This window comes from Sceloporus occidentalis, unplaced genomic scaffold (assembly GCF_023333645.1).
Source record: "Sceloporus occidentalis isolate IW3139 unplaced genomic scaffold, rSceOcc1.0.p SCAF_5, whole genome shotgun sequence".
Taxonomy (NCBI): Eukaryota; Metazoa; Chordata; class Lepidosauria; order Squamata; family Phrynosomatidae; genus Sceloporus; species Sceloporus occidentalis.
This window is the reverse complement of record NW_028316985.1, coordinates 165,399,504-165,418,438: the sequence shown is the minus strand read 5'-3', so window position 1 is coordinate 165,418,438 and position 18,935 is coordinate 165,399,504. Positions and strand designations below refer to the sequence as shown.

Below are 18,935 nucleotides of genomic sequence, written 5' to 3'. Positions count from 1 at the left end.
TCTCATTAGCCCTCGCCAGCATAGACAATGGTGATGAATTATCTAACAACTTCTAGAAGGCCAAACATTCCACACTGCCAGCGTAAGACTTTAAATTCTGCACATTCTATACTCCTATTAACCTAAATACCCTACAGGCATCAGATCCCATCTGATATTGGCAGCTAAGCATCGTCAGCTCTGGTTAGTACTCAGAAACCACCAGTGAATAGGGTATATTTCAGAGGAATGAACTGGCAAAACCAGTTTTGTATCCGTTGCCTAATGTTATGAAATTTATGGGGTCACCATAAGTCAACATGTAAGGTACACACTCACATACACATCTATTGATTTGTCTGTTGTAAAACAAAGATCTTTCTATCGACTGAACAGAACCAGTTTGACACAAAGTGTTACTAGTATTTATGTATTCTAATAGCTTCCATGAAAAAAGGAAGAGAAAATGTTACTACTGAAGGCATTGTGTACACCACTCCCTTTGGAAAGCAGGTATGTACACACTTTTTCAAAGCTTTTGTATGTGGGTTTTTCTTTAAGTTAAACATTGGAAGACTGGTTTTGAGACCAAAGTGTTCTGCCAATTATTAACTGTTAAAAAATGTCATCCTGTTGCCAGATTTCAAATCTATATATTTAAGAAGTTGATCCTTACTGCCCTTAATTACCTTTTTTGAAGCCTTTTAGATTTTACAGCATACCTCCTATAATTTAAAGTCCAACTGTGAAAACAGTTCTTTTAAGGTGATCTGAAATTTGTTTCACAGACTTTTTCTATAGCCATACTGGCCATATGTGTTTTTGTCTGCACAATTGTTTTCTAAATGGAATTGGAAGCATTAAATGCTTAAGAAGAAAGATTTTTATTAGTTTAATAAATGACTGCATCCCATAGTCTTTAAGATGTTTATATTCTTGCAAACTTCCAGAAATAAGTAGAACAAACCTATCTCCCATGTGTACAGATATACATCGGGACGCCTGCTATTCCAAGATTCCTGAGCATGTAGTCAGTACAGTAACAGAGAGTACCTTTTCCAATTTAGAATGAATATGTTGAGCTACAATGGATTAAATACATAAATATATTCAGACTTTTTATTTTTCCTTCCATGGACATGGATTTACAATTGAGGTGGCCACAATCATGAGCCCTGGTCTAGGTAAAGTCTACCAATGCTTGAACTTTGGTTCTTGAAATTAGTACCATCTATAGATTTTCATAACTATTGAGCTTATGCCTCAAGTTAGAACAGTACTATAGTAATAATGAAGTACTTACCAACTGCTCCACTCCATCTCTTTTATTAATGTGCACTGAATAGCCAAGTTGCTGACTGCATTGGAGCAATTCTAGATTGTATGACCTGAATTTTGCAAATGAGGCTGGTTGAAACTGGTGGAGCTTATGGCAATAAAGTATATCTGGTTTTAATTAAATTTGCCCCTAAATGTCTCCCTGGGTCCAAACTGCTTCCTCAGCTTCATCCAAAATCCATTCAGGATAGTACCAAGTCACTTTGAAAAATTATTCACTTAATGATTACATGCACTACCTTGATTACCTGGCTGCAGATCCTTAAAGTTGTGCCTCCTTACTAGAATCTTGTTTCTATTCCATTTGGTGGCAGCTTGCTCATTTGTCATCCATTGACTACACCATGTTAGAAAGAGACATCTCTCTGTGGATCCATGAGGAAAATAGTTACTACTTTTTCTGGCAGGTTGTGAATAGCTATGTGATGGTCGGGGGGGGGGGGGGAATCAGTAGAGGGAGCTTTCAACATTGCTGCCTCTCCATCCTGGGAAAATTAGCATTTTTACATTTCTGCCCATCTCTTTTGCTGTAAAAGGCACAAAAGATTTGGCACAAGCATGGGAGCCCTACTGAGAATCACTGTTTCCCTTGTTCAAAACCCTCTGAAAAAAGACATCCAAAGAGAACCAGCTCTTCCACGCTGCAGAAATAAAGCAGATTGACACCATACTGTGGAATCCTGGGGTTTGTAGTTTAGTGAGGTATTCATATTGATCTGTCAGAGAGCTCTGGTGCCTCACCAAACTACCAATACCATGATTCTGTAGGATAAGTTGTGGCAGCTAAAGTGGTATCAAACTGCTTTATTTCTGCAGTGTAGATACACCCCTGGTGCCACCATGTAATTTTTTTTTTCCTGACAGTAGTCTATTGATTGTAAATCAACCAATAAATTTTCCACTGTGATTCTCATAAACTGGCTGAATTTACATGAGGAACATAAAGAATACTCATAGATTTTCTTGTCCTTGCCAACAATAGATGCCCTGATACCATGAGACACCCCACTGAAAAATATGATGAACTCTCAAAACATTTTTGCTTTTGTGCTCAAAGAAATAATGGTTTTTTGTACAAATAATTTTTTCATTAAACGCCCCAAAATGCCCTCCCTGAAAAATTTTAAAATTACAAATATTATCATAATCTCAACCAGCAGGCATATTCCTTGTCCTTGTATGGAGGAATGAAATAAGGGAACTATAGATAAAGGCGATCTACTAGACTTTCTCTTCCTGTTTTGTTTTAGGGCCTGGCATGTCAACAACCAAACCTTGAATGTAGCTTGATAGCAAACAGGCAGGCAGTTTAGTGCTTTTCCAGGTTTTTTATACAAAAATGGTCCCTGGTTCGAATACTAATATCCCTATGACTAAAAGTAATTTCAAGTAAAAATGATTCCAGTCAGAGCAAGAACATTTCCCATCTACTCCTGTGAATTTGCCTGCAAGTTTCATCTCCCATCCTCCAAAATGAAATGAATCAGTTTCAAAAGTGGAAGGCTATACTGTATGATGTTTGTCCCTGTTAACAACCTGCCAGCCCCATTCTGGGCCAGCTCATTTCTGTACACTTTTCAAAAGCAGCCCCACACAGAGTGTAACAATAATAAGTCACCAGGGCATGCAGAGCTGTTGCTAGATCCTTAACAGCATTCATGAAAAGCATTGTGTCATTTCAGACTTTGCTTTGACACCCACCAGGGAAAGAGCATTGGACCTGCTGATAACCAACAGAGGTAAGAGCATTTTTTCAGTGTGCTTTAAGAATGGAAATTGCTTTTCCACGTATGCTTGGTTATTCATTTAAATCAGAGGTGGGAATCATTTGCCTGTGGACTTCATGGGGCCCTTTTGGGAAATTAGTGCAATTCTTGGGTTCTCCAGTAACTCTCCTCCATGCCCTGACACCCCCATCTTCAAAAATCCAGCTGCAAAAGTTGGTTTTACCCTTAAAATAACACATTCAAAGACGATGGAAGCTTGGCAGAACTATTGCTCACCACCCTCAAACAGCCAAAGGAAACCCCAAATAGCCTGACAGATGCTTGGAAATGACATATATCAATTTCAGTTCATTGGAAGCATCTAGAGTTTGCCCATGTTTATTGAATATTTGGAATATTTCAGACCATAATTTAATTTTTTTTTCAAAAGAGTCTTTATTGGAAACAGTTTTGATGCTTGTCATGTGGTAGGAAAATACATTGGTCAAGGCTACAATCTTTCATTTCTTGGGAGGCTCTATAAAACATTTGGGTTTTCTGACCTCAGAAAGAGAGCACACTGCACAAAATACTGTGAGTTCACAATGCACTTTGGAATAAGCAGAATCTGGAAATGTTGCTTTTTCCTTTTTAAGTCAAACTTCTAGAAGAGGGGTAGGCAACCTTTTTGAGCCGGGGCCGGGTTGCTGTCCCTCAGACAACTGGGGGGCCGAAGCCAGGGGGGAGCTTCCACGCTCTGGGGGCGGGGCCGCGTGCTGGGGGTCGAGCTTCCACCCTCCGGTGGCGGAGCCACATGCCAGGGGCGGAACTTCCACCCTCCGGGGGCAGGGCTTTCTCTGCTTCCTTTTCTCAACCTCCAGCTGTCTGAGAGACAGCTAGAAGTGGGGGGGATTGGGAGAGGGGGTGACAGGCGCGCCTGCTCCTCCTGCCCTTCCTTGGCCCCCAGCTGCCTGTCAGAGACAGCTGGGGACCAGTAAAGGCCCGTGAGGGGCAGGAGCAACAGGTGTGTGGCCCCTGCTCCTTTCCTCGGGGCTTTTCCAGGCCTGAGGTATCCTCTGAAGGACACCTCAGGTCTGCCGAAGCCCCACGGGGAGGAGGAGGAGGCCTGCGGCCCCTGCTCCTTTCCTCGGGGCTTTCCCAGGCCTGAGGTGTCCTCCGAAGGACACCTCAGGGCTGCCGAAGCCCCGTGGGGAGGAGGAGGACGAGGCCGGCGGCCCCTGCTCCTTTCCTCAGGGCTTCGCCAGGCCTGAGGTGTCCTCTGAAGGACACCTCAGGTCTGCTGAAGCCCCGTGGGGAGGAGGAGGTGTGTGCCCGCCCTCTCCTCCTCGGTCCCTTCCTTTTGCCGAACGGGCTCCAAGGGGCCCTTTCGACCGAAGGGGAGGGAGGCCGAAGGGAAGGGCTTGGGCACCCGTCCCAGGCCCTTCCCTTCGGCTCTTCCCTTCGGCCAAAGGGAAGGGCGGCCACCAGAGCCCTGTTGGAGGGCCCCAGCGACCACAGCGGGCCTCCTAGAGGCCCGCTGGGGCCGCCAGTGCCCTGTTGGAGTGGGGGAGCCCTGTTGGAGGAGGACCCCCGCCCCCTCCCTTCCCTCCCTGCGGCTGTCTGGCAGCCGCGGGAAGGGAAGGGAGGAGGAGGAGGACCCCCGCCCCCTTCCTTCCCTCCCCGCAGCTGACTGGCAGCCGCAGGAAGGGAGGGAAGGAGGAGGAGGACCCCCACCCCCTTCCTTCCCTCCCCGCGGCTGTCTGGCAGCCGCGGGAAGGGAAGGAACCCCCGCCCCCTTCCTTCCCTCCCCGTGGCTGTCTGGCAGCCGCAGGAAGGGAAGGGAGGAGGAGGAGGACCCCCGCCCCTTCCTTCCCTCCCCGTGGCTGTCTGGCAGCCGCAGGAAGGGAGAGAAGGAGGAGGAGGACCCCCACCCCTTTCATTCCCTCCCCGCGGCTGTCTGGCAGCCGCAGGAAGGGAGGGAAGGTGGAGGAGGACCCCCACCCCCTTCCTTCCCTCACCGTGGCTGTCTGGCAGCCGCAGGAAGGGAAGGAAGGAGGAGGAGGACCCCCGCCCCCTTCCTTCCCTCCCTGTGGCTGTCTGGCAGCCGTGCGAAGGGAAGGAAGGACGAAGAGGACCCCCACCCCCTTCCTTCCCTCCCCGTGGCTGTCTGGCAGCCGCAGGAAGGGAGAGAAGGAGGAGGAGAACCCCGCCCCCTTCCTTTCCTCCCCGCAGCTGTCTGGCAGCCGCGGGAAGGGAAGGAAGGATGAGGAGGACCCCTGCCCCCTTCCTTCCCTCCCCACGGCTGTCAGGTAGCCGCGGGAAGGGAAGGAAGGACGAGGAGGACCCCAGCCCCAGGAGGAGAAACTCCTATTTAGCCATGCGAGCGGCCCTGCAGGCGCGCACAGGGCTACAGGAAGCTGCCAGTGGGCGGCGGCGCACTGTGCGAGCTGATACCACCATGCCTGCCTCTGCTCGTTCCTCCTCCGCCTCCTCGGCCATGGAGGCCGTCTGTGGCCTGCCCTCCTTGGCACCCTCCCTGCTGCCGTCGCCGCGGTACCACCTGGTGTCAGCGGCAATCGGCGGCAGGACCGGGCTGGGGCCAGTCCTGCTGCTTCGCTGGACCAGATCCGGCCTGCGGGCCGGATGTTACCGACCCCTGTTCTAGAATCTCCCATTCAGCATGGCCACTGCAGTGGACCTGAAAATGTGACTGCCATTTCTATGTGAATCTGTATTTTCTGGTGATGAGTTCGCCTCTTCTTTTCCCTCCTGGGACTGATATTGAATACAACTACAGTAAAGATGCATCTCCAATCCCAATATACTTTTATAGGATGATTCTGTGAAACTATCATCAGTCAGTGACATACAGATGACAGGGTACTGTATCAGTGCATCCTTAAGACTTGCAAACCCTTCCCTCTTAGCAGTTTAGTAATGCCAACTGTCACATACAGACTGTAATCCTTTATGACTCAGAAAAGTGTAGTAGTTTCACATGAAGAACTATGCTACAACTGGCCATTCTCTGGCCTTAAGACTTACTATACAATCACTGTACACATACACCATCAGTCATTCCATGCCTGAAGACTGGAGATAGGATCAGAAAAGCATCTAGCTATGTTTCCAAAGCCAGACACAAAATGATTACATCAATTACTGAGGTCAGTTAGAATCCTCCAGAGGTCTCAATGGATGGTGTAATCATTTCAAATCTGACTACAGGGACATAGCCAGATGGAAGGTGGCATGCACAAGTGTAAGGCCATCTTATAGCAGTGTGCGTCTTCTTCTTTTTTCTTTTTTTTTCTAATGCAGAGGTTCCCTTTCTTCCTCTGCAATGTGCAAAGCTGTACATGAGCATTTGTGCAAGTGTGTGTACTTATGAATGTGTATGTGTATGTTTGGATGAATCCCCTTTTTGTCCATGAACTGGTTAACTGAAATTATCCTCCAGAATTTCAAAGATATGACTATGTTTTGGAGAACAGTAGAAACATTAATTAACTATCAGATCAGTACAGAATTCATTAACTTTCATTTAAAAACTGAGCTTACACAACTTAGCTACTAATATCTTCACCTAGGGAAGAACTTGCCAGTGGTTTTATTAATGAATGTGACCTTCTTACTTGGGGCATCTCATTATTCCTTTCTACAAGAATTTTACCTACTTTTTAAATTAGCTTCTTGATACCTCCTCCTCCCCACCACTGTAGATTGTGCCAAGGGGGTGTTGTTTTTAGTCATTAGTCCTACTACCTTCACCTTCTTTTCTAATTATTTCTTTTCTACATTCATTACAAAATAATGTAAACATCCCAAGAGATATGAGTTATTAAGAGTTGATTGCTTGGGGGGGGGGGGCTAAAGATACACACAGAGACACACACACACACACACAGTTAGTTGTGTGCCTGATTGTTTTGCAAACAACGTAGTTCCTTCTAACAGCTTTCTGATCTGCCTTGTATTGGAAAATGCAGATAGTATAGGGTTGTCAGGTCAGGACTATCCCAGGCCCTTAAATGTCAAGGCCAGTACCTGAGACATGTGATGCCACAGTAAGTATACTCTGGTGATATTACAAGGTTGATTTTACAAGGAGCAGTCCCTAGTGATGACATTGAACATGATACTTTAAGCTTCAATTATCATTGCACAGAGTATGCTATTCAGATCCCAAACACTATAATAAAAATGATGAAAATGCATACACACACTTTTCAAGGCATTTCTCTCACCTCCAAGTTCCTTCCCCTTGCCTGAGACTCAGTACCAGCCCCTGAGACCTGGGAACCCTAAGACAGCATGATTATTTATATAATATCTATCTATGCCTAAGGGGAAAAAGGGAAGAACAAGAGACCTATTCCAAAAGATCTGGGAAATCAAAGGAAAATTCAAACCAAGGACCAGGACACTCTATGACAATAAAAACAACATAATTCAGGATCAGGAAGGAATAAAAAGAAGCTGGATGCAGTACACAGAAGAGCTGTATACAGTCGGCCCTCTTCTTATGCGGGCGATCCGTTCCGGACCCCTCCACGTAATGTGAATTCTGCCTATGCTCAAGCCCCATTGGAAACAATGGGGCTCGTGCACGGCAGTGCAGCGGCACAGCAGCACACGGGTGCCACAGGCGCGTGTGCCCATTCAATTGAATGGGACGTGCCGCCCCTTCCGCCCCGCGTGCTCAATGCAGCTTGAGTGCGTAAGCTCAAGTCCGCATAAAGCGCGCCCGCGTATGACGCGGGCACGCTGGATAAGGAGTAACAAAATGAAGGACATATGGATTGAAGGTGAACCCCAAATTCTAAAAACAGAGGTGGAAGCTGCAATTAGAGAAATGGGAAAAATAAATCACCAGGAATAGATGATATTCCGATCAAATTGCTTCAGTCCACACTAACAGAATCAACACCAATGCTAACCAACATATATCAACAGATATGGAAAATAAAACAGATTGGAAACAATTAATATACATCCCCATCCACAAAAAAGGGAGATACAAAGGACTGCAGCAGCTATAGGACCATAGTCCTAATCTCTCATGCAAGTAAAATCATGCTCAAAATTCTGCAACATAGACTCCAACCATATATGGAGAGAGAACTCCCAGAGGTGCAAACAGGATTGAGGAAAGGAAGAGGAAAAGATATTAAAAGAAATTACAAAGCATAGAGTATATGCTATCCTGAACACAAAAAGGCTTGTTCTGGCCTGTGAGTCATGCCCTAACATGCACAAGGCTAGTTTAACCAGTCAGTACTGGGTTAGGGAACTGCAAATCCCATACGGAGGTATCAAGCACACAAAATACCAATTTCTCTGTGCCTCTCAAAATGGAATTAAAAGAGATAACATAATGTGTCCATACAGTAGGGGAGTGCACAACAGAGGCCAAATTAAAAGGGATAACACAGTATGCCCATTACAGTTAGAAAGTACAAACAAAGACCAAACGCGTTTCAACTAGAACGTCTTCGTCAGTGGTCATAGAAAAACTGTAAAGATAAAATAGGTATGGGTCACATACAACAGCATATGAGTAATGAAGAAGATCAAAGAGTTAAAAAACAGAGTACATAAATACCTAATATAGCAGCCTTGTAAGGTATATCAAATGGTATGTGGGGACATCCCGTCGCTGTAGGTAAGTTGTTGGTCCTCATAGACCTTATATCATGCCTGAAAAAGTATGTGTGCAGGCAACTTATGAAATATATATTGTAATAGTCAAACATTTTTATTATAAAAATGCACTCTAAATTGTATCCATACTTACCTAGAACTAGGATGTCCCACATGTAATTGCAAGCCCTAATGGAGTTTAGCAACACATTGTTTTAATAAAATTGCTGTGTTTCCCTTTTATCCCCCCTAAACTTTCTGTTCACTCACTTGAGGAAAGGAAGAGACATTAAGCACCACATTGCAAACATATGCTGGCTGATGGAGTGCACCAAGGAATTCCAAAAGAAAATCAGCATGTGCTTTATAGATCATGAAAGACTATGGAACACCCTTAAAAATATGGAAGTGCCATGAGAAATCATTACTCATGACAGGAGGCTACTATCAGAACAGAACATGGAGAAGCAGAAAGGTTCCCAATTGGCAAAGGGATCAGACAAGGCTGCATCCTCTCACACTGTCTGTTCAACTTGTATGCAGAACATATTATACGAAAAGCAGGCTTGGACACAGAAGGAGGAGGAGTGGAAATAGAGGAAGGAATATCAACAATCTAAGATACGCAGACGACACCATACTACTAGCTGAAAACTTCACAAACTTGGAACAACTACTAAGGAAGATCAAGGATGAAAGTTCAAAGGCAGATTTATTGTTGAACATAAAGAAAACAAAAATAATGAAAATTTACACAGATTCAACCTAGACAATGAGGAAATAGAAACAGTAAGAGAATTTTCATACCTGGGATCAAATATTGATTAGACTGGAGACTAAAATCAAGAAATCATAAGAAGACTAAGAATGGGGAGGGCAGCTATGAGAGAACTAAAAAATAACCTAAAACGTAAAGACAGACAACTGGGCATAAAAGTTAGAATCATACAAGCCATTATATTCCCTATTTCCATGTATGAATGTGAGAGCTGTACAGTTAAGAAAGCAGATAGGAAGAGAATTAGTTCATTTCAGATGTGGTGTTAGAGAAGAGTGCTGAGGTTACCATGGACAGCCAAGAAATCAAACAAATGGGTCCTAGAGCAGAAATCTCTCTGGAATCCAAGATGACTGGACTGAGGCTGTCATACTTTCACCACATCATGAGGAGGCATGACTCACTGGAAAAAACAATAATGCTAGGGAAGTTATAGGGAAGCAGAAAGAGAGGAAGGCCACATGCTAAATGGATGGACTCTATTAAGGAAACCATGGATATGAATTTCCAGGACCTGAGCAGAGCAGTGGAGCATAGGGAGTCTTGGAGTTGTCTCAGCTACAGGGTCGCCATGGGTTGAGATCAACTTGAGGGTCGATAACAACAACAACAAATGCATAAAGAACTATTGGACTTGAGAGTGTTCCTCCTTCTAGACCAGTTCCTATCTTTGATCTACTCCACTGAGATTGAAGAAAGAGCTTTGTAAATTCTTTACTGTTCCTTGGGCACCCTTTCCCAAAATGGGGCTACGGTGGCTTACTTTATTTATTTATTTATTCATTCATTCATTCATTCATTCATTCATTCACCTTTCTCTCAGCACATGACTCAAAGCAGCTTACAACAATTTAAAACCAAGTTCAGCTAGAATCTTATTATGCAAAAGTTTAAAACAAACAACAATTTAATATAAACTAAAACAAAATACAGCTAAAATATTATACACTGCAAAAGGTTGTTATAGAAGAACAAAACAGACAATGCAATTAAAACATTGGCTGGTACCCTTTTGGGAAGTTACATCATCATAAACCAATGTATGATCATGTAAAATTGAATTGCACCATTGTGCAATGTTTATGTTGTCAGGAGGGGAGGAGAGATGTACCTACACCACTGACACAACCGAGTAATCAGAGACAGCAGCATGGCTATTGTGCAATGGTCTTGATGCACAACATGTCCCAGCACCCAATGTGTCCCAATGCACATGTCCTGATGCCCAACATGTGCCGTTGTATAACATATTTCAATTAGCAACATTTCCCATTGCTCAACATTACCTGATGTCCAACATGTAGGTAGCCCTGTTAAAATATTTCAAGGGATGTCACGTTGAGGATGAAGCAAGCTTGTTTTCTGCTGCTGCTGCAGAGAATAAAACCAACCAAAGTCCCTATAACCAAAAAAACCCAAGATAATAACCAACAAAAAGAGAATAAGACATGTAGCAATGGATGCAAGCTACAGGAAAAGCAATTCCACCTAAACATTAGGAAAAACTTCCTGATAGTAAGAGCTGTACAACAGTGGAACATGCTCCCTCAGAGCATGGTGGAATCTCCTTTTTTTAAAGTTTTTAAACAGCGGCTGGGTGGTCATCTGTTGGGAGAGCTTTCTGTGTTTGATTGTGTGTTCCTGTGTGGCATGGGGTTGGAGTGGATGGCCCTTGTGATCTCTTCCAAGTTTATGATTCTGTGATTCTATGTCCCATTGTCCAATATGATCCCCCAATACATAATAGGATAGTTTACATGGTACCCTAGTGTGTACCATCACAGTTCACTAGCATGTTGTGTATCATGTCAGTGACCTAGCTCCATTATCATAGAGTCACACATCATAGCCTCTGATGTAGGATCTCAGCCGTACACTTAAAACAGTTAAAATGCATTTTTAAAGGTTTAAAAAAATAACACACCCCATTAAAAAAACTTTTTGCCCCAACCACTTAAAAACTGAAGGCCTTTTAAAATAGAAAAGTATTTGCCTGCCAGTAAAAAAGAGAAATGGGGGGGGGGGCATATCTTTAAGGTGCTACACATCTCTGGTTTTGTTCAGCCTGCACTTTATTTTGCATTGTTGAATTTCCTTTTTTCTGATTTTACAGGCCACCTGTAGCAGACTTCTCATGAATTCTCTTATAAGGGGTTTGGCTAGCAGGCATGAACCTGCTTCACCTTTATATGTTAATTGAGCCTGTGAGGAGGAAGAGGATCCTGTGAAGAGCCCTTATGGCTTTGGTTCACATATTAATACCCTCAAATCTGAAAAGCACAACACAAGGGACAAGAAGATTCCATAATGCATATGCCTTAACATTCAGCAAATCTTTCATTTTATATCTAGTTGGTAAAAGGTTGTCTAGTAATATGCCTTTCACATGATTCCTTATAGTGCCACTTTTTGTACGTCCTATGAAACTTGTTCTACTTCTTGCATGGCAGAGCTTTCAGTCTGCATCACAATGGAAGGATCATAATTTCAGCAGACTCTGCTGTACAAAGCTGAGCTGTGAAGACTACCCAAGCAAACTTCTCCAGCATAGCAAACTGGAACAGGGAGAAGCAATAGACCGCACCATTCTCTTATTTTCTTTCTTTCAGAAGATTTGGGCCCATTCACACTGCACAATTGCAGTGCAATGATTCCATCTGAACTGCCATGGCCACATAATATGAAATCCTGGATTTGTAGTTTGGTTAGGCACTAGAGGAACTTTCTGGCTGGAAATGCTAAATACCCCTCCCTAAACTGCAAATACCAGGACTCCATTAGCATGTTACCCTGACAGCTAAAGCAGTATGGTAATTGTGTAGTGTGAAAGGATGTGTCATGACACATAAACTGGATCAACACCACCCTTACCCCTTACACTCTCGCACACAATGTTACTTTTGTTCACATTTTATTTTGAAGACTGCTTGTAAGAGATTGGAAACTTGTACAGACATTTGGAGAGGCACTTGTAATAATGATAAAAGGTGGAGTTTGAAAAGTTTCTTGTTTGGACTACAACTCCCAGAATCCTCCAGAAAATCAGTGGCTGTGCTTCAGGGGAATTCTAAGAGTTGTAGTCCAAAAGAAAATGTAAAAAGGAATCCAAAAATCAACTTCAAAAAAGTTCACTGATCCAAAAATTGGATTTTGTAATCGAAAAAGAGAACTTGGAGTACAAAAGAATAACTACTATATATATTCATGTATAAGTCTACAAATGTTAGTCAAAAAATTGACCCAAAAAACCTGAATCGACTTATGCATGGGTTAAAGTCAATTCTATGCTTAAGGGAACATCCCCTGGTAAAAAGCAAGAGTATAATCTGTCCTGGAAGCACTGACCACCCTCTCCTCTCTCATCCAGCCAACCTTTATTGTGAGAACACAGTTATGCCTGATCAAATTTTGTAAGTTATTTGGCATTGTTATACTTTGCTTCATTCTTTAGATCCTGTTACATGGCCCTAAGTTTTACCCCCAACATATCAAAATCCATAATTTTGGCCCCCAACCCTGCCCTCGACTTATACATAAGGTCGACTTATAGTTGAGTATATACAATAGTTCAATTTCTGGTTATTTTAGATTATGCTTTCATATTCCATATGACTGCATGTCTCCTACCACATACTATCTTTTCAAATTTCTGTTTGAACTGAAGTGGCATGACTGGTATCTGAATAAGATTCATAGGAGCAACATCTGGAGGACCACAAATTACTCATCCCTGTTTTAGAGCTAGAGAAATAAGATGTGTATTGGTTAATATTAGCAGTGCAGCCATCATATGTTGATTTTTTTCTGATTGATTTTTGTATATTCTTCAATTATTTGAAATATATTATATATATTAATTGTTGGAATTATTGTCCTGGTTTTACAAAAGGCGGAGATATCAGTATTTCAAATGCATGACACAAAACAAATTCAGTTTTCAGATTATTCACAAAATAGATTTGTTACTGGAGATTACTTTAACAGGAAAATTTGATAGCAGAGGCAGAAATAACGGTGAAAGAATAGGAATAGTTTCCTACATCACTGAAAAAGGAGCACATTTTTATTCAAAACTAACAATATGCAAACACGAAATTAAACAACCAGATCAGGTAGGCCCTGCATTAGTAAATGAAAATATTTTGATCCTTCTAGAGACCACTTGAATGCTTTTTCCAAAATGCATTCAGGGATTACTTTTCCTTTCACCAACCTGCACTGTTCTTATTATTTCCATTTTGGTGGGCAAAAGTATAGCTCTATTAACATATTGTTTTTAACATGCTGGGGTAGCTGTGAGGCAGGCTTATCTACTCTTCCCCTTTCTCTTTGTTTTACTGTTCACACATACTCAGTAAATTATGTTATTTTCCTTGCCTGTGGTAGGCAAGCACACAGCTACAGTAGGATCAGCTAGACTAGATTCATGCTCTTCATAAGGTCAAGCTTTATTGCATTGGCTACTTCAGACTTGTTGCTGCAACCCAACACCAAGTCTGTGTTTTTCCAGCCCTCCTTCACTATCCTCCCAATGCAATGTTGAGATATGTATAAACACACACACACATATTTGTATGCACATACTAAATTAGATGGAGGACAAGGAGGAAAGGTAGGCTGGGCACACATAAAAAGCCTTTGTAGAAAGTAGCTTTGTTGTCATTGTTAACAAAGGTATGTCTGTAACTAAAGCAGCACCCACCACAGTCACACACGAGAGGGAGCTATTAGTGGAACACCAACAATTTCAAAAAGACCAAAGGATTAAATTATTTTTTAAAAGAAAGATATGGTCCTGTTAACCCTCTGAAATAAGCGAAATTAATCTGTATGTGGACATGCTTGCACAGAGACTAGGGGAATCAAAGCAGAATTTACCGCCACATCATGTAACAGTGGCTTCTAGTTTGTACAGCTTTAAATGGGGACTGGAGAAATTCATGGAGGACTGTTCTAACAATGGCTATCAGAGAGTTTGTGCCTCTGTATGTCAGCTGTTATTGGTGTCCTGCTTCCCATGGGCATCTAACTGACTTCTGTGCAGACAGATGCTTGGAACTGATAAGTTTTTGGACTCATCCATAATGGTCGTTTTCATGAGTGGGAAAGGCCAAGGCACTGCAGTCAGCTTCTTTCTCCTTTTCCCTCACTCTCCTTTCTATGCATCAGTATTCTTTTCTCAGCCTCTCCCTTCCTATACAGTACTGAGCAGGCTTTACTTTGAGGGATACTTCTGAATATGCTGCCTGATCTGTTCTTCCAGAACTCTCCCATCTCAGGCCAGAAGCTGTATTGTGTAGCCTCTTACATGAATCCTTTGAGACCACAATACATGTATCCACCATCAGAGCTCTCCTTTCTCAGAATAGGGATTTCCCAAAAAGCACATGAAAACACAGACAGCAAATGGAATCCTGGTAGTGGTATGCAACAGTATATACTGCTCTTAGACCTGCATAGGGCCCTTTAAGGTCATTGAAGAAGGATTTATTCAGTGCTACTTTTGCACCATAATACATGCATAGGCTATCTATCAGCTGCTGGAGCATTCCCCCACAGCTATTTAGAGGCTGCAGGAAGACAAAGAAATTACCCAGTCAATGCCCAGCTGCATTTCTTCAAACATCTGTGAAGATGCCCTCTTCTTTGTGCTATCTGAAACACTGCCAGATGCTGCTTGGCACCAGCCATCCCCATCCAGCCACAAGATGTCCACGGGGTATATGGGGCAGCTGAAATGTAGACTGTATGCATAAGATGAGGGAGGTGGCTGTATGCCTTATGGAGTTTTGATATAAGATCTTATCCTCGATCAGTGCTCTACCAACCTAATAGATGGTTTCCAAGGTGTTCCTTCTCAGGTGGGAGGCAGCCTTCCATGTGACCAAAGGAGGAAGGCCCAAGCACACATGAAGTTACAATTTGATTCCCCTAACCAACCAACACCTTCAGAACCTCTCCTTCATTGTTGGGCAGCCTTTTCAACTCTGGACAGCTCCCCCATGTGAAAAGAGGGAACTGTGAAAGCCCTCCACCTATTTCACTGGTGCATCACTTTTTTTATTGAAAATTACAATTTCTAGCACATTGCAGGGATATCTCTCCTACACCGAGAGAAATAATTATGTTCTAATTTTAACTATTCCCCCCACCCACAGGCACCTTTCAACAGTATTCTTGTACCCTGCATTTGCATGTAAATCAGCACTAATTATTGGCATCTATTAGCATGATTACAAAATACAATGTTTATACACATTATTTTGAGTTCTGTGTTTGTTTAATACGGTACCCAGGATAAACAAAGTGAAGATTCTACATAAATTTTGCAGTTCTGATTCTATTAATATTCACTCAGATCTAAGTATGCTTGTATTCTGTGGGGCTTGTTCACAGGTATGAATGCATAAAATTTCATCTTTGGCTGCACACAAGTCATAAGCAAATCTCATAGTGGCGCAGAAGTTCATGCAGCACAAGCAAAATTTAACTCACCTAAAGCTTCCAACTCCTGTCTGTTTGTGCTCTCATAAGACCACATTGCTGATTTTTTTCGGATAACAAACAGCTTTAAGGCAGAATCAATGCATAGTCCAAAGTTCAACAGGTATAGAACATGCATCCATTTCAAAAATCACTATTTACTGTTATTCACTCTTATAATATTTTAATATTTTTACATATTCTATATGCACGAGTGAAATGTATATTGCCAACTGCCTCAGCAGCCATTAGTTACTAAGCATGTTACTTGAATTATGGAAAAATGAACAACCTAGTCCTAAATTTCTTGATTCTTTGAGACTGCTCCCGATGCTTAGGATTATAAACATAATCAATTCACAATGCAAACCAACACAGAGAGATTCAGAATAGGGCTCCCATGGGCGATCCTCTGTTTGAAGGTCTTCTCTGTTTTAAGGGCTGTCAATTCCCAATCTTATTTAAAGAACCAGAAGAATGGGAAGCAGGAGCTTTAAGCTGCCCATGAAGAAATTACTTCTGGAAACCAGATAGAACAAAACATTTGGGTCAGTTGGCCAAAGTCTTCTCTACTACTTTACATTGAAGTAATTACATCTAAATGTTTACCTATATGTATAGGTACCTATAGCAGGTGCAAATTTAATGCAAACATGTATCCTCTTTTTTGAGTGTGTGATGCATTCCATAAGCAGCCGTCCTAATAGAGAAGTAACTCCCGCTGAGTTCATTGGGACTTACTACCTAGAAATTGAGTTCAAAACCACATCCTAAATGCCATAAATGGATTGTTGACACCTTACATAGCCAGATGTTGGGTGGTTATGCAAACTGGGAGATTGGGACACTTACCATTTATATGGCTGCAGGAATGCAGTCCCAAAACATATTTTTTTTCCAAGCTCAGTGCCTAAGGAGGAGGCACCTCCAGATTTGACAGGTCCTTACTGGTGTGCATTTTTGAGGGGAAAATTTCCTGTATTGGTGGGTTTACCTGCATTTGACAGCTGGTGGCTCCCATGTCAGAAGGCCAGTGTATTTATTACAGGTTTCAGCCAACTGTAAAGGATCGATACATTGGTCTGAACCTGTTTTGGAGATAAAATTCAGGACCTTGGATGAATCCTTTAAAGCTGTCCAAATCTACCCACAAGGTGCTGCTTGGAGTAGAAGAGAGTGTTAAAGAATGTGTTATACAGGAATTAGTTATAGACCTCACAGGCCCCATATGACTTGGGTGTGGGCATATGACTTGGATGTGGGGGGAAAGTCCAAGCACTACTGGGGTATCACATTGTCTTTGATAAATTCCTAATATAAGGAGATGCCCTTCATTCTGTTGCTACATATTGCCTCCAGAATCTCTTTGAAACCACCTTTCACATATGGGGTTACAGGCAACCAAGGTAGATAAACCAAGATTGTAATCTATAAGCAAGTACTAATTTAAAAGCAATTTCACAACTGCATAGCTGACTGAACTGTTCCCCTTAGGAATTTGTTCACCAAATTGCCAGAGTTCCCTTTCTGAAGAAAAGCTTCAAAAGAGTGCAAGAGTTTTTACTGAATCTCCTTTGCACTTGTTTTTTTATTGGAAAAACAACTTTTCATTAGCACGGGGAAGGCCTCCAAGTTGTTTACATGCTGTTCCTGGAGCGAACTCAGTCAACAGTTCAATATTCTGAATCTTGAAATTCAAGGCTTGTTGTTGGTTAACTAAATACCATGGTATGTTTTCTGCTTCTTGAAAAGACAACAAATACAAGCACTTTCCAGGTGACACACACAGGTCAATAGCTATCTTGTTGTATGAATAAAAATTTGCCATCCCTCCCTCGCCAAGCTGGGACTGGCTTCGTATCATTTTTCATTTTCCCAAACAGTCTTTTTTCAGATATCTTTTAAAAAGAACTGTTCTGTATTTCAGCAGTAGGTAAGCCATAGACAATATGGTTGTTTTTATTTCCTTTTAAATCTGAAAGCATGCATCATTCTTAGTGTTTTGACATTTAATTGGTTGATTAATTGTTATTTTGTTGTTGTTTTTTTAAATATTTTGTTTGGCAAAAACACTTCCTGATACACTTTTTTTTAAAAAAAAAAAAAAAAGTAAATCATTTTAATGGTTGTTGTACACCTTCAGGTCATTTCTGATCTGGGCCCAAGATGAATAGAGATAGATAGATAGATAGATAGATAGATAGATAGATAGATAGATAGAGATAGAGATAGAGATAGAGATAGAGATAGAGATAGAGATAGAGATAGAGATAGAGATAGAGATAGATAGAACAGTGGGCCCTCCTTATCCGTGGACTTGCCACCTGCGGATTTGAGCATCTGAGGATGGCAAACTCATGGGGGAGGGCAGAGGAGAAGGAGGAGGAAGGTGAGATGAGGTGGGATGAAGAGGGGGAAAAAAGGAGGAGGAGGAGGAAGGCATGGTGCAGTGTGAGGAGGAGGAAGAGAAGGAGGAGGAAGGCAGGGCAAGGCGAGACAGGAGGAAGGGAGTAGGTGCAGGAGGAAGAGGAGGAGAAGGAAGGTGCGGCACGGCACAAGATGGGAAGAGATGAAAGGCGAGACATGAGGCAGGTGGAAAAGGAAGAGGAGAAAGAGGAGGAGGAGGAGGAGGAGGAGGAGGCTCCTCCAAAGTGTCATTGTCTTCAATGGTGGTATGGTCATGTGGGCGCACCACCATTGATATCAATAGAACTTGAGCATCCATAGATTTTGCCATCCACGGGGAATCCAGAATGGATCCCTTGTGGATATCGAGGGTCCATTGCATAGGTGTTGATTTTATATAAATACAGTTGCCCCTCTGTTTTTGAGAACTTGTTGTCCGTGGTCTCGATTATTCACAGAGGGGAGAGCTCCATTGGGTAAAATGGCACATGCGCAAGAGCACGCAACCATTCAAGCCATTGGGGCTTGAATATATGTGAATTTCTGTTTTCATGAAGGGATCAGAATGGATCCCCCACAAAAACAGAGAGGGGACTGTATAT

General features: G+C 42.5%; 1 protein-coding gene across 1 annotated transcript in view; it reads left to right on the top strand.

Annotated features, from left to right (window-relative positions):
• BANK1 (B cell scaffold protein with ankyrin repeats 1) overlaps positions 1-13,219 on the top strand; it is a 206,171-nt gene extending 192,952 nt beyond the window's left edge. The window contains exons 15-17 of the mRNA XM_089527249.1: positions 422-492; positions 3,000-3,056; positions 11,558-13,219. Coding sequence (XP_089383375.1) covers positions 422-492; positions 3,000-3,011 — 83 coding nt within the window. The 3' untranslated portion in view covers positions 3,012-3,056; positions 11,558-13,219. The remainder of the gene's footprint in view (positions 1-421; positions 493-2,999; positions 3,057-11,557) is intronic.
• The last annotated feature ends 5,716 nt before the right edge of the window (positions 13,220-18,935 follow it).